General features: G+C 30.5%; 2 protein-coding genes across 2 annotated transcripts in view; one reads left to right on the top strand and one right to left on the bottom strand.

Annotated features, from left to right (window-relative positions):
- Window positions 1-2,902, bottom strand: part of LOC131931355 (focal adhesion kinase 1) — a 59,097-nt gene extending 56,195 nt beyond the window's left edge. The window contains exon 1 of the mRNA XM_059288141.1: window positions 2,779-2,902. The gene's annotated coding sequence lies outside the window, so the exon portion shown is untranslated. The remainder of the gene's footprint in view (window positions 1-2,778) is intronic.
- Window positions 2,903-6,384: 3,482 nt separating this feature from the next.
- On the top strand, window positions 6,385-10,420 carry LOC131931352 (membrane progestin receptor beta-like). The gene is made up of 6 exons (XM_059288138.1): window positions 6,385-6,529; window positions 6,714-6,901; window positions 7,428-7,557; window positions 7,890-8,044; window positions 8,451-8,581; window positions 8,910-10,420. Exons 1-6 carry the CDS (start codon window positions 6,401-6,403, stop codon window positions 9,278-9,280), a joined length of 1,104 nt encoding a protein of 367 aa, XP_059144121.1. The 5' UTR covers window positions 6,385-6,400; the 3' UTR covers window positions 9,281-10,420.
- Window positions 10,421-13,970: the final 3,550 nt, after the last annotated feature.

Below are 13,970 nucleotides of genomic sequence, written 5' to 3'. Positions count from 1 at the left end.
CCAGATGTGTGGGACCCGACTCACTAACTCAACATGTGAGACCTGATTCACCCTCCAAATATATGACAGCCCATTCACTAACCTGACAGTGATTACTAAAAAAGACCTGATTCGTCCACAAGATAAAATTCAATGAGACTTGATTCACCCACCAGGCAAGCTCTAGAGCTAAACTTGACGCAACACCTGACTGGTTCAACAGAAACAAATACCTAGTAAAACCTTATTCAACATCCAGATTAAAAAAGCAAGGGGAGGTAACAATCCACACAGCAGAGACCAGATTCAATGAAGAAACACTTCCAGCCTGATTCATATTTAAATAGGTTGATTAAATAGCAATAGGAGTATGATGAGGCATAGTTCCATCATTCTATAATAAGCACAAGCAGATTAAGATGTACCATAATCATAACTTTAAAAAAAAATCCAGAGTGTGTGTTGCTTGAATTTTTTAGGTTGGGTTACAAGTCCCAACTATCACTGTTTAAATTTTTGTTGGCCATGAACACAAATTATAGATTTTTGAAAATGAACTATTTCACTTACTACAGTCCTTAAATCAGTTACTTTGTGTATTAAATGAGGTGTTTAGATTTCATTGTGGTGGGTGTTCTATTCTTTGCAATGAAACAAAGTTAAATAAAATGTGACAATATATTAAATTTAATAGGCCTAGCCCTACTGTACCAAGCATCTGATAAAAATATTTTTTTTTAGGTCAAATAAAGTTATTATGGGTAAATTATGACTACCGTTGACAATATACTATTATTAGGCCTAAATTAAGTAAGGCAATGGGTCTATTTAGATGGCTAAAAAAATAGTACTATTACAATTGGTTGTGTATGCAACTGCTGACGTTTGTTATCTGCAAAAAGGTTAAGAACCACTGAGCTAAGCCTATTAGTAAATTATTCACTATTCAGATGTAAGATGAATAACTTCAGTAGGCTTAATAATAGTAGATCTATCTTAACATCTTGATCTATTCTTATATTTAGGATATCAATTAGAATGAGTTAGTCCTACTGTGTCCACCCCCAAGTATTTTAGTAGCTACAGCTAGACTTTAATACACAATAAACTAAAAAATCACTATCAATCATGTACATGTTACTACTAACACTCTAACACTAACTAAGAAGTATAAGTAAACTGTGTAGGGTAGTCAATCTCTTCTAGTATTGTGTTCTGCAGTTTATTATTTAAGTAGGCCTATAGGCCTACCGACTATGAATAATTAGATCTAGGCCTAATGATACCTAGACTCCAATTAAGTAGTAGTAGTGGACGAACTAAACTATCTTACTTTACTTAGTCTACTGTTATAGTATTAAGTTATTATTAACTGTATGCCTATACTATTAGGCCCTACTGTTATTTCATTCAGTGTTACAATGTAATGACAGTAGTGTTCTGTACTCAAACTCAACTGTTAGTGTTTATTATTGTTGGCAGTGATGAGTGTGTTAGTCTTTAAAAGTCTAGCTGGACTAGGCTTTAAACTAAAACTTTTGAAATGCTTATAGGCCCTAGATGACTGGAAGAAACTCTGGGCCTAAATCTAGATCTAGCAAGTTTAGTAAAAGTTTAGTTTACTCAAGCCAAGACTCAAGTTTAATAAATAGTTTACCTTAAATTAAAAAAAAATAAAGACTCTAGAATCTAGTCTTCTGTCTTCTTCTTGAATAGTTGCATACTAGATCTATTACATACATACTACATAATAGTACATTATATTTATAACATAGATCTAGATCTAGGTCTCTCTAGTATCTAGCAGTCAGTCTTCTTAATAAAATTATTTTATTAAAATAGTAGGGGCCTACTTCACTTTTTTAAGCTTAGCTAGCTAAATCTATAAGTATAAGTCTATATAGACTATAATAGTGGTCATAGCTGTAGGTGGTACTTTTACTTTTTTATTAGGCCTACTTATTACTACTTAACTTTTTACTACTTTTGGCAATTTTATCTAGATCTAGACTAGATCTAGATATCTACTATCTAGAACCTAGCTCCTAGATCTAATCTAGATATTCTAGATCTTATTCTAGACTAAACTTTTGGTAATCTATCGTTTTGGGTACGTAAAATCGCCCGCGGCTTCTAATGTACGAAAAAGTTACCTCATTGTCAAGGTTTTAATAGAAGTATATTTTGATATATTTGTGTCAAATATTATAGATAAATGAATAATAAACCTAAATCAATAGCTAAATATATCAATATAGACAAGAAATTAACTTTAAACAGCAGTGTTTACGAACAGGATTTCCTATATACTATATAATTTATAAACAGCAGCCATTTGTAAAATAGAGTTGCCTTCCCCTGAATCTTGCGCTATTAGTTAACAAAGAAAGAACTTAAACAAGATGGCTGCTATAGTAAATGAGCGTGGTTGCATCTGTTGGAAACATCGCTAGTCTTCATTTATTATTGAAAAGTTTTAATTCAATTGTTTGAAAACATGTACATAAATGAAACAAGGAAACATTTTTGTATTTTTCAAAACATGAATTCTCCTCAAAATGTGAAATACTTATTAAAATTTAAGGAGTCACCTGTCTTTCACATTACTAGTCGCGGGCGATTTTACGTACCCAAAACGATAGATTACCAAACTTTTTGATATAGAGTCTAGATCTAAAATCTAAATCCTAAGAACTAATATAAACTTACAACAGTAACAGTTCAGTTAGTTCTAGTCTAGTAACAGTAAGTAATTATTTACAAAAAAAAATAATAATTCAACATCAACAAGAATCTTACCTGAAGCTCGTATTTATAATAAATGAAACACCTTTTAAAGTTTCTGGGCTACTTCCCTAGCTGGCGCTACCTGGCGGAAGTCAAAACAGGCTACGGTGTTTTCTTCTTTTTAATTTTTTAGCCTATAATCTGTATTTTAAAATTAAAATTGTATACAAATAATTTAATGTGTTGGTTATGAATGAAGATTTCAAATATAAGTAAGACTTAAGTTGCACAATTTTTGTTGATAGAATCTAGATTCTAGTTAAAATCAATTACTTTCGGTATTATGTTATTCCTAAACTCTATAGATCTAGCAAAAGCACTAGTAGCTTCCTAGTTTTTAATTAACATTTAGTAAATGCCAATTTGTATTTTTTTTAAACACACATCTGAAATTTATTTAATGTAGATCTAGAATTACTGGAAAAGAGTTCTAATGTGATTTATTTTAAATGTACAATGGGAAATAAAAGAAAATACGTATTAAGCAGGACAGCAAGCGATTAATTACTATCTTCATTATGAGAACGCATGTTTCCGATATAAGAATTCTCGACATAAACAGAAGTAATAGAATAATTTTAAAATCATGGACACCAGGCTAATCACACAGCATAGTTTTAGTAATTTGAAATTTCCAAACTTTATTTTTTAGTTTTGTTTATAAAAATTGTTTCCTAAAGCATTTAAAAAAAAAATTTCTTTTCTATAGCTTTTTATTTGAGTACTATTTTTTAAACAGTACATGTATGATTTTATCGTAACAGAGGACCTATTTAGCCTAGCATTTAAACTACTTTAATATACACAATAAAAAAAAGAAAACGAATAGGGGTTTAGATATTGACTATAATATATTTATTATATTAGTATGTCAGCTTTGTCTCAGGTGTAAACAGACAATTGTCTTTTGGGCCTCCGTTCCTGTAGTTCCTTGCCAGCCGTACCTGGCACAGTCATCCTAGTGCATTTGTTTACATCGCCCTTGGCTTAGGAAGTACTAGTTTAGTATAGTATAGCAATAAAAAAAAAGTCAGTACTGAAACTCAGTCTAAAACCTTGACTGGCCCCGGGCGAGGGGGGCGGAAAATAGGTGTAGATCCATATTATTTAAGATTCCAAAATGGGAAGAAAACTAAACGGTGTTTGCTGGTAACACAGTCAAAGACTACAAGACGGAAAAGTACTAGTATTGAATTTGTACTCATGAATAAATTCTGAGTTCAAGATCTAGAATCTAGTCATCTAGAAATCTATCAGTTTTGTAACAACCGGCAACACGTCACACATACTGACTGCGGCACTACGGCCATTGACTTCATTCATACTTTTAAAAAATAGTATGGATTATATAACTTAACTTTAAATTATTATAATTTATTTGTTGATTTAAAGTTCAAAGGAGAATGCAATAAAATAAAAACTAGACCTAGGGATGATTTAATAAGCCTTAGGCCCCTAGGCCTATTTATTATATTATTTACTAATATTAGTTGTTAGGCCTATAACTAACTATACTATAAGTATAAGGCTATAGGCTAGGCCTACCTAATTAATTAATAATGACTCTTCAGAAATTAATCACGTCTAGAAAATACTAATTAGGCATTCTGTAGGGTTTGCAGTGGATTTTTCTTTATGGCACAATAGAATGTTGTTGAAGAAGGTGATCTTGGTTAAATGCAAAGTGGCGAGGTGGTAAATTGCGAGAAGAAAAAATGCGAGACATACCTGCGGAATCATGGGTCAATACTCAATAGGGAGACGTAATTAACAAGACATTTTCGCTTCATGCTTTTAGATTTTTCTCTAGATGTGCAAGAGATGTAGATGTGTTATGAGTGTTTTTTTAAATTTGTTTTTCTATATCTAAAATCTGGGTCTTGATTTTTTAAGAGACAAAAAATTATGCCAATTCTAAACATCGTTGCTCCTATGATCGCCTGCTCACGTTTTCTTGTCAGTGGGAGAAAAATCCCATCTGGTCTTTGAGTTCAGATTAATTTCGATAGCAGTAGGCCCAAGAGCATACATCTTAGCATAAACATTGCTATCTAAATTAGGGACAATGTTACGTTAGTCTTTCCCAAAACCAAGTAGGCTAACATGAAAAAACTTATTTGGGGTCTCTGTGAGTTCATAAAGAGAATAAAGCACATGACATAAAATTGAAGTAAAAACAGCAATATTTAACAACAGGCCTATTTTTTTTTGAAAAATATCAGGGGAAAATTTAGGATTGATATAAAATTAAAAAATTATGTCAAAAGGAAGAGAAAAATAAGTATATTTTCCTTAGGCCTAAAGTAACATATTTAAATTATAAAATGCAGTTGGCTCCGTATGGGCTGTTTCAAATGACATGTTATTCAAATTCAACACCATAGAAAGAAGTTATTCAATCATAGACAAATTTCATGGGTGGTAAAAATTGGAAGATCAGATTTATTGGACTTGAAATGCATTTGAGGTCAACACCTACATTATTATAAAAACAACTGAAATAAAGTTACTAAAAATAAATTAGTCTATATTAAAATTAATATATTGTAAATCATCGGCATGTTGAATGGAATTCGGGTGTAGTAAGATTTTGAGAAATATCAGCGTTATTTCTCTATACGATGCTACTAATCAATTGGGGGTAAAATGCCGTTTTCTTAACCTTCTTTCAATTTAACGCCTTGCCATTTTGTGATTCACATCTTGCATTTTGGCAAGACCCTAAAAAAGACCTACTAATGTCAATGCTACCAGTAACTGCAAACTTAGTCCTACCATACGTCTAACCATAATTCCTAACCATATACATATAGAATCTAATGTGTGGTTATGAAGCCAAAGTTTTAAATTATTTTATTTCTTATTCATTTATTTGGTAACTTTAAATTAAATGACCTACATTGCCAAAAATTGAGAAGCAGGTTAGTCTTCAGTAATTATAATTCCACTACTTCAGAATAATTAACACAAGAATAGTATAAGTATGGGTGTTTCATATACAAATACAATCAAGTTTTAAGGAAATCTATAAGCCTAGGTCTGTTTTATATGAACATAACATATTAACACCTAAATTATCATATATAATTGTTGTGTTGAATCATTATCAGTAATATATAGACCTACCAGTAAAAGTCAAAACATTTGCTGTAACAAACACATTTTACAGGCATACATAGTTACATTTTGTCAAATTATAATAAAACTGCAGTGATCCTGTTTAAAAACATACCAGCTCAGTGAGTAATCATTCCACATTCAATAAAAAAAAATTCATTATAGTTATACCACTCCTGTCAGTGAGTGATGAATGGAACAACTAGGATCATGAACCTGTGATGATCTAATGGCTTATTATAATACTATGTACAACAACAGAAAAAATTCTTTAAAAAGTATTCTTGTTTCCATACAAAAATACATTTTAATACTCAGCATGAATCAGTTTTTGTTTGATAAGAAAAATCATTAAGTCCACAAATAATAAATCACTATATAAATTATTAGAAACATGAGGTTATTGAATTAGTATATTGGAAGTATGAGAGGTTTATTAATGTTAAATTTCTGTGGATGACAGCAAAAGTAATATAATCCAACTTGTTATTTCAGCTTCCCACTGAACTACTAAATCATGGTAACCTTCCTTCCAGCCTCCTTGACTAAGGAGGAGATTCCAGTTCTGTTTCATGAGCCTCATGTTCTTAAAGGGTTTAGGCAGTTGCATTATCCATGGCATTCTTACTTCTTAAGCATCTTCCAGGTTGGTTACATTTATTTTTTTAGGATTTGAGCTGAATACAGAATAATTAGATAGCACTTTACAAAATCTGTTCTTTTTTTTGTTGTTTTATTTTAGTCAGCAACATACTGGTATGGATAGATGATGGATAACTATTTCTGGTTATCTACAAACGACAGTCACATTTATTTTTTATTCCTTACAGTGGCACAATGAACTGTTGAACATTTGGACCCATTTGCTGGCACTGATCATGGTGTTAATCAGGGGAGGGATGTGGTGGATGGAGTTTGATTTAATATCTGATCCTTACATGTGGCCTCTCAGTGTGGGAATCATCACCATGATTATACTGTACATGTGTAGCTCTGGTGCCCACTGTTTACAGAATAGGTAGGTCTTTTATGTTAGACATTTAGGTAGATATATAAATTTATTCTGGCTTTTTAAAGACCTTGTTAAAGAGTGTATATGTTACGTTTAATTAGCAGCTGCCACAAAAATTGAACTATTTGCCTTTTCCCTACCCCTTGCATGTCCGACATTTGTTATTGGATGATTTTAATTGTGTTTGTAATAGTGTAATTCTTCATGTAATTGAATAATCTTTTAAACTTTATACGTTTATGTTGAAAATACTTTGCCATCTCTGCCAAAGTCACTTTGGTCACTTTAGGTGGTCAAATGGCCAAGACAAACAAATAACAAGTTGCTTGGAAATTAATTAATAATACTGTATAAACTGACCATTGTCACCAGCAATGGAAGGGCTTTGGCTGTAGAAGGTGAACAAGTTTTAGAAATTTGTAAAAAAAAATTATATCCGAAAGTGTTTTTTATTTACCAGGTACATTCTATGTTCTAAAATCTGTTACTATAAACACAGCGTGTTTCTAAATCTTAATATTTTGGTTTACAGGTCAGAGTTGGTTCACTACACCTGTTTTATGTTTGACTATGCGGGGATCGGACTGTATGGCTTTGGTAGCACCATGCTCCATTACTGGTATTGTCTGCATGAGAGTTTTCTTGGCTCTCTTTCACACCAGGTGAAGGACCATTTTTTGACATCTTATACATTTTTATTATTTTAGCTGAAAGAATAGTAATAATTCTTTAATATTTTAGATAACAAATAATAGTTTTAAAACAGAACTAGTGTCCTCAGTATAATTGTTTTACAAGATTAAAACATGTTTAATGAATGTATAAAAATACTTTTTTTTTGTAATACTCAAAGCATTAGACAACAGAATGCTCATAACATTTATATGAAAATATTACCTTCAGTGTTACAATAGTATTTACTCTTAACAGAATCTATCCTCTTATCCAGTATTATTGCGGTTTAAAAAACCTATTTTTTACCTTGTTTCTTCAGCTGGCCATACCAGTGGGGGCAGTGTTGGCCCTCCTTGTCTGTATCTGCTGCTCTATATCTAAAACAAAATACAAACGTCCCTACCCTTTCACCAGGCGCATCTGGCAGATGTCTTCAGTTCTCTCCATTTACATATGGTTAATTTTCCCTATTTGGTAAGTATGGTTTGTGTTTTTAAATTGCCTTGGTTACTCAGCGTTTACACTTGTGGCATGTACTCTATACATGTCTAGAAAAAAACTTCGCAATAAGTGAGTAGCTTCCCCAACACACACACAACCCCGCCCCGCAAATGCATGTTCTGATAAAATTTAGTTATAATAATAGTAATATTTTTTCTAGACGTGTATAGTATACATATTGCAAGTGTAAACGTGGCTTTGGGTTTTTACTGATTTTCCTATATTCATTATATTCAAGATAAAACTGTTGGCGTGACATTTGTTTTAATAATAGAAATAAAACTTGGGGTGCCTCTTTATTTATTTCTTTTGTAAGCAAACATGCAAAGATCTGGGGTGTATTTGTGCTTGTTCATTTGTATTGTGTTTCCAATGCTAGGTACAGAATTTGGCTGTTTGTACGTAATGGTGCATGGGAGGCAAGCTTTAAGCACCACCTTCAGCAAATGTTTTGGTTCACTCTTGGAGGTTTCTTCTTTGGCTCTGACATTCCTCAAAGGTTTTCTCCTGGTAAGTTAACTGTGGGCATGTGAGGAAAGTTTTGTTACAAAACATTAATAAGCATTCTGCATCTAAATATCTGTTATTTTGATAATTCAGTAATTTCTGAATTTTGTATAACGTAATGAATACACTGAATTTTGATTTCACTATTTATGACATTTATTAGAAAAAGTGGTGTGTTTCTAAAAGATCATTAAAATTATATTTTTTAAAAAAAGTTTACTTGTATGGTTTTTAAATACTTAAAAAAAGTAGAATATAATTTCTATCATGTATATATTGTAGGTTGTTAAAGAAAGCCCATTCATAATTTTATTTAAACAATCAATAACAGGTACGTTTGATATCTTGGGTCACAGCCATCAACTGTTTCATATGTGCATATTCATGACGACATATGAACAGCTGAATGCCCTATATTTGGAGATAACAGACAGTGTTGTGGTCCATGAAATGGAGGCTCCGACATTTCTCAACACCTGGGGGGTGCTTGCTGCTGTCATCGTGGCTAACGCCTTTGTCGTGTACTACTTCCACACATCTGTTTGTGCCAAGCTGGAGAGGGAGCACAAGGAACAAGAGGAAGTTGGGGGAGAGGAAGGCTCAAAGGATGCTGGCCAATGTTGTGCTACTGGTGGGCTGGTGAACGGCACCAGCACCCACCTCCGCCAAAGGAATGGCATCGGTCATGCTGATTGTCATTAACCTCATTAGCTGCAATTTTATTTCTTCTTTCTTTTTTTTTTCCTGATACCTTAAACAATAACAAATAATCGGTACTATTAAAAGATGTTAACAGTCTAAATTTTTTTAAAAACTTGTATACAAATGAACATAAGGCATACAAATTCAAGAACAAACAACTGGCCTACTTCTATGTTTACTGACATTGTATTTTAATTTTTTTTGATTAGCTAAGATCTCCCTCACTTTATCTTATTATTTAATTGATGATGGAGTTTTACACAAGTTGAATTTAATATTGATTGTGAAATTAAGTTTGCACCTGATATTCAAAGATAGTAAATTTTATATCTACAAAATTTTAAAAAAGTTTATAATGAGAATAATTTTACTAGTCTTGGATCAAGAGTGGGATCTGTGTGGTGTTATCCACACAGAATATCTGCAAATATTTTGTATTGCTGCCTAGTTAGCTTTTCTGACACAATAGATTTTTAATAATTTTTTAAAAGAATCTCTAGTCTTTTTTGCCACTTTACTTAGTCTAGCTTAAATTCAATTAGACTCATACAATTTTTTTCTCTTACAATTAAAGCACAAAATTCCCATTTAGAATTGCATCATGGCACTCCTGCAAATGTTTTTAAAACCCAATAAAATTTTAAAATAGTCTGTTGATATATGTTTTTATAAATAAACCCCACTTCAGACAAAATAATTTCTGCAATGTTTTTTTAGATGTTTATTTGATCATTGCTGATAATTATGGATTGCCCCCCTCCTCCCCCCTTTAATGTACCTAACCCATTAAACTTAAAGTGCCTGTCTTGCAATGTTGCTGTGCAGTTTTCTTCCACGTTTCCCAGTAATTTAATTGCTGATTTAGAAATAAGATTTCTTATTTGTTAGCTGAAGGCACAATCCTGGCTTAGTTTTAGCAGTTAAAAAATTCCAGCACATTTTAAAAATTAAATTTCTTTTCATTATGTATTAAATTTTGATTCTGTATTGGCTAATGTCACACATTTTTCACATAGTTGATAGTATCGTGTTACAGCAGTTATTTAGTAATAAAATATGTTGAATCCTTTGGGATTATAACACTTGTAGTTGACACATCTTTGGTGATGTCACATTGTTTAAGGTGATCAGCTTCACAATAATTTTTTTACTGGTAATTTCATCAGGGTTTTCTTTTTTTTTTTATATTGACAAAATTTTTTTTTCAAAAATAATCAGCAAACACTTTGTTAGTTCTGTCAGTAAAAAAAAAATAGATCTATTATACAAAAACTTCCCTTCCTTTATTCTAGGTATCTGTTCATCCTGTTCTGCAAAATCTTCCATTTCCTGACTTCCAATTGAATATTGTTGTACTGAAACTTTAGAATGTGTAATTTTTAAAGTTGAAATGCTGAAATAATTTTAACGAGGAAAGTTTTTATTGTTATAGACCAGGGGTGGGTATCCTTTTTTTTGTAGAGCCAATGTTAATAAATTATTTTCTGCCAAAAATGTATTTGAAAGTGCTAAAAGCTTAATTATAATTTGGAGGCAGTACCTGCATTAAAATATATGTTAAATGAAAATTTTTCCACTTTTTTCATCAATATTTTAAAATTAATTACAAAAAACCTACCATTTACAAAGAGCTTAGTTTGCTAAGCCCTGATTTAGACTAAATAATACAGCGTAAACATTTGAAATTTAGCTTTTAAAAAAAATGGTCCACATAAATTAGCAAAAACTGTAAATATTTTTTAATCAAGCTTTTTAAATTTATATTTTTTTAATAGAAGTTTTTTTTTTGGCATTGGTATTGCTATGTTTTAAATGGCTGTGATAGTATTCTTGAATGGGACCAGTCATATCTGTTCTGTGTCCCAAGATGAGTTGTTTTCTGTTGCTTATTCAAGGTGTGTTCTAATTTATTGTGAGGCAGACATATATATATATAATTGTTTACTTGTGTTGCAAACCACAGTATATCAAATTTTTTATAACATCACATTCAAATGTTTTTTTAACATACAATTGTTTTGAATTTGAATAAAATAGCTATCCAACCCTCAAGCAGTATTGTTTAAATATTATTAGTACATTTTCTTTTTTAATATAAATTATATGTAGTTAATTTTGTATAAATTGATATTGCCAGTGAATTATGTAAAATATATTGAGCCTTCCTCACTTATTAAATACAATTTTTAGTCATTGTTTTCTAAAAGAAAGTTAAACTAATTTCTGGAGATAATTTTTTTTTATTGTATGTTATTGACTGTAAGACAAGCTTATTTATTTATACTTTTTAAAATGGATCTAGTCCATCCAAGTTAATTCAGGGAAATATCAAGTTGCACTTTTGCTCTTGAGCTATGAGAACAAAACCACTTTCAATAAATGAATTTGACATGTCTCATGTAATAATATTGTTTGTAAAATGAGAATCTGAAATTAGAACTGTTTTTCCATTTGAAATCAATATTTTCTGCATCAAAATTTAGTTATTTAAAACTTTTTTTTTTTTGACATCCAGTATATTCTAATCAGGTAATCATAAAAGAAATAAAATCAATGTAACTGTGATTTTGGTGGCAAAGCAAAATGTCACCATTTATTATTTAAAATTTGTAAACCATAATATACATCTTTGGTATACAAGAATGCTATATATTTATATTTTCTTAGAAAACATTTTTAAAATTTGAGATTCGCTGAAGTTCCAAGTAAAAGTAACAAAAGAAAACAGCTGATCATTCTTCCTTGCTTCTTTATATTTCAAAAATTATAATTTAATTATCTTTTTTATTGTTTTTTTTTGCTATGCAGATTTTGATTTTTTAAAATAACTGCAACTTGTCAATTTAAAGAAAAAAATTGGTCTGCATTAGTTGTGTATTTATTTATTTGTTTTTGTTTATTTACTGAAACCCGGTGGTATGCTAACTCAATAAGTAGTTTAAATTTGAATTCTATTATAAAAAAACTTGAGTTTACAGGGCAGTAAATAGAAAACAGCAGTTTCTGCCTGGTGTGCCCTTTGATTAATAGCACTTAAAATAACCACTTTAAGTATTCTTAATTACAAATACACACTTTACTAGAAGTTGCAGTTTAAAATTTGTATTAAGTGCAATGATTAATGCTTGCTTATATACTAGAAATATCTTGCCTTGTTACAATTATCACAAAACTTCCTAGTTGATCAATCCAGCTGTATAAAATATATGACTAGCTGTAAATGTAAACCAACCTTTTTTTTTTTCTTTATTGAAACTTTCTTCTGTTGTTGCTTTTTTAATGTGATCCTGTGTTTACTTTTTTCATTTGTGCAAGTTAATATAAGAAACTGCATTGTACTCATGTTGTTTCTTTTATGAAATATTCTATTTTACATAATTAAAATGTCTTGTTTTATTCATTTTAAACAAGTTTGTAGTTTGTGGACGTTAGATTGAAGGATTTTTAATGTTGGTTTATGAACATAAGCAAAAGAGGTGTATAGTTTTATACTTTTTTTATATGCTAAAACATTTTTTTTTAGAAATAGCTTTTAATTACCACAGCTGTAAAATGTACTATCATGTGGACTAATACTCTAGAATTTTAACAATTTGCTGTTGTAGAGTTACATAACAGCTTTAAAGGAATATTTATTGAAGTTGAATAAATGTGATAGCATGACACAGCTTTTTAGCTTAACATATCTTTGAGCTTTAGATGTTTCACTAAATAGTTATTTGTCATTGAAAATTTTATCTTTTCATTGACAGTCTAGCAGTGAAAAGAAAATGCCATCTTTTTTAACTGAACAACATCTGCATTTGTTGGTTAGTTTGTTTTTTGAATCCATATTTGAACCACTTTTTCTACAGATAGTAACTGCTGTTTGTGAGTTTGAAATTTAGACTTGATATGGCTTGATTGAGTAGAGAGTTGGTTTCTTGATCAATTTTTATTAGATATTTATTCATGCTTAGAACAGTGTGAAATCTGCTTCACAAAGCTCTTGATATTTTATAATTGGCTTATTATCATTGTGTATATCTTGTACATGTATAAGAATTTACACATTTTTTTTTCAGAATAATTTTTCTTCCAGAGTAAAGTTTTTTTAAAAATATTAATTATAGTATTGATGTTCATTTTTATTCTCCTGAATTTTTTTTCATAATCAATGCTACAGGATTAGGGTACTAGATTAAGGGTAATTTTAAAAATAGACAGAGCAATTTTATCAACCTATTCAGTAGATTATTAATTTTATAAAACAAGTTGTATACATTAACAGTTGCTTGTTTTTGGCAGCCATTTTAATGATCACAATGATGCTGTATCACAATCAAAGCCAAGATAACTATTTTTATTTACATTTTTTTAATCCCCTTTTTTAAAAAAAGAAATGTTTTACACATTTTTAATTAGATTTTGATCATGTCTTGCTGATTCTTGTGCTCCTAGATATTTTTGTTGTTCTAAAGTGTAGTAAAATAATAGTTTATATGTGTGCTTTAGACAGTTCAAATGTACTTTTGTATGATAATTTTTCATTTAGCGTAAAATTGATGTTTCTATTGTTCACCCTGATATAGACCTTAGGTCGAAGCTTAATTTTGTTGTGTTGAATTTTGGAGGTTTCATGTAATTTATTTCCCCCCCCCCTTTTTTTTTATGTAGAAGAGAAAGTAAATATGTAGAGAGACAAGTTTTA

Source organism: Physella acuta, unplaced genomic scaffold, assembly GCF_028476545.2.
Source record: "Physella acuta isolate Inbredline_101_S28 unplaced genomic scaffold, ASM2847654v3 ptg001950l, whole genome shotgun sequence".
Classification (NCBI taxonomy): domain Eukaryota; kingdom Metazoa; phylum Mollusca; class Gastropoda; family Physidae; genus Physella; species Physella acuta.
Note: the sequence above shows the minus strand (reverse complement) of the source record. Positions and strands in the feature narration are given on the sequence as shown.

Excerpts from the sequence above, each read along its gene's own strand:
- LOC131931352 (XM_059288138.1), top strand. The coding sequence starts at position 6,401 with ATGGTAACCTTCCTTCCAGCCTCCTTGACTAAGGAGGAGATTCCAGTT. Across the intron at positions 6,530-6,713 it reads ACTTCTTAAGCATCTTCCAG|TGGCACAATGAACTGTTGAA; the intron begins GTTGGTTACATT and ends TATTCCTTACAG. Across the intron at positions 6,902-7,427 it reads GCCCACTGTTTACAGAATAG|GTCAGAGTTGGTTCACTACA; the intron begins GTAGGTCTTTTA and ends TTTGGTTTACAG.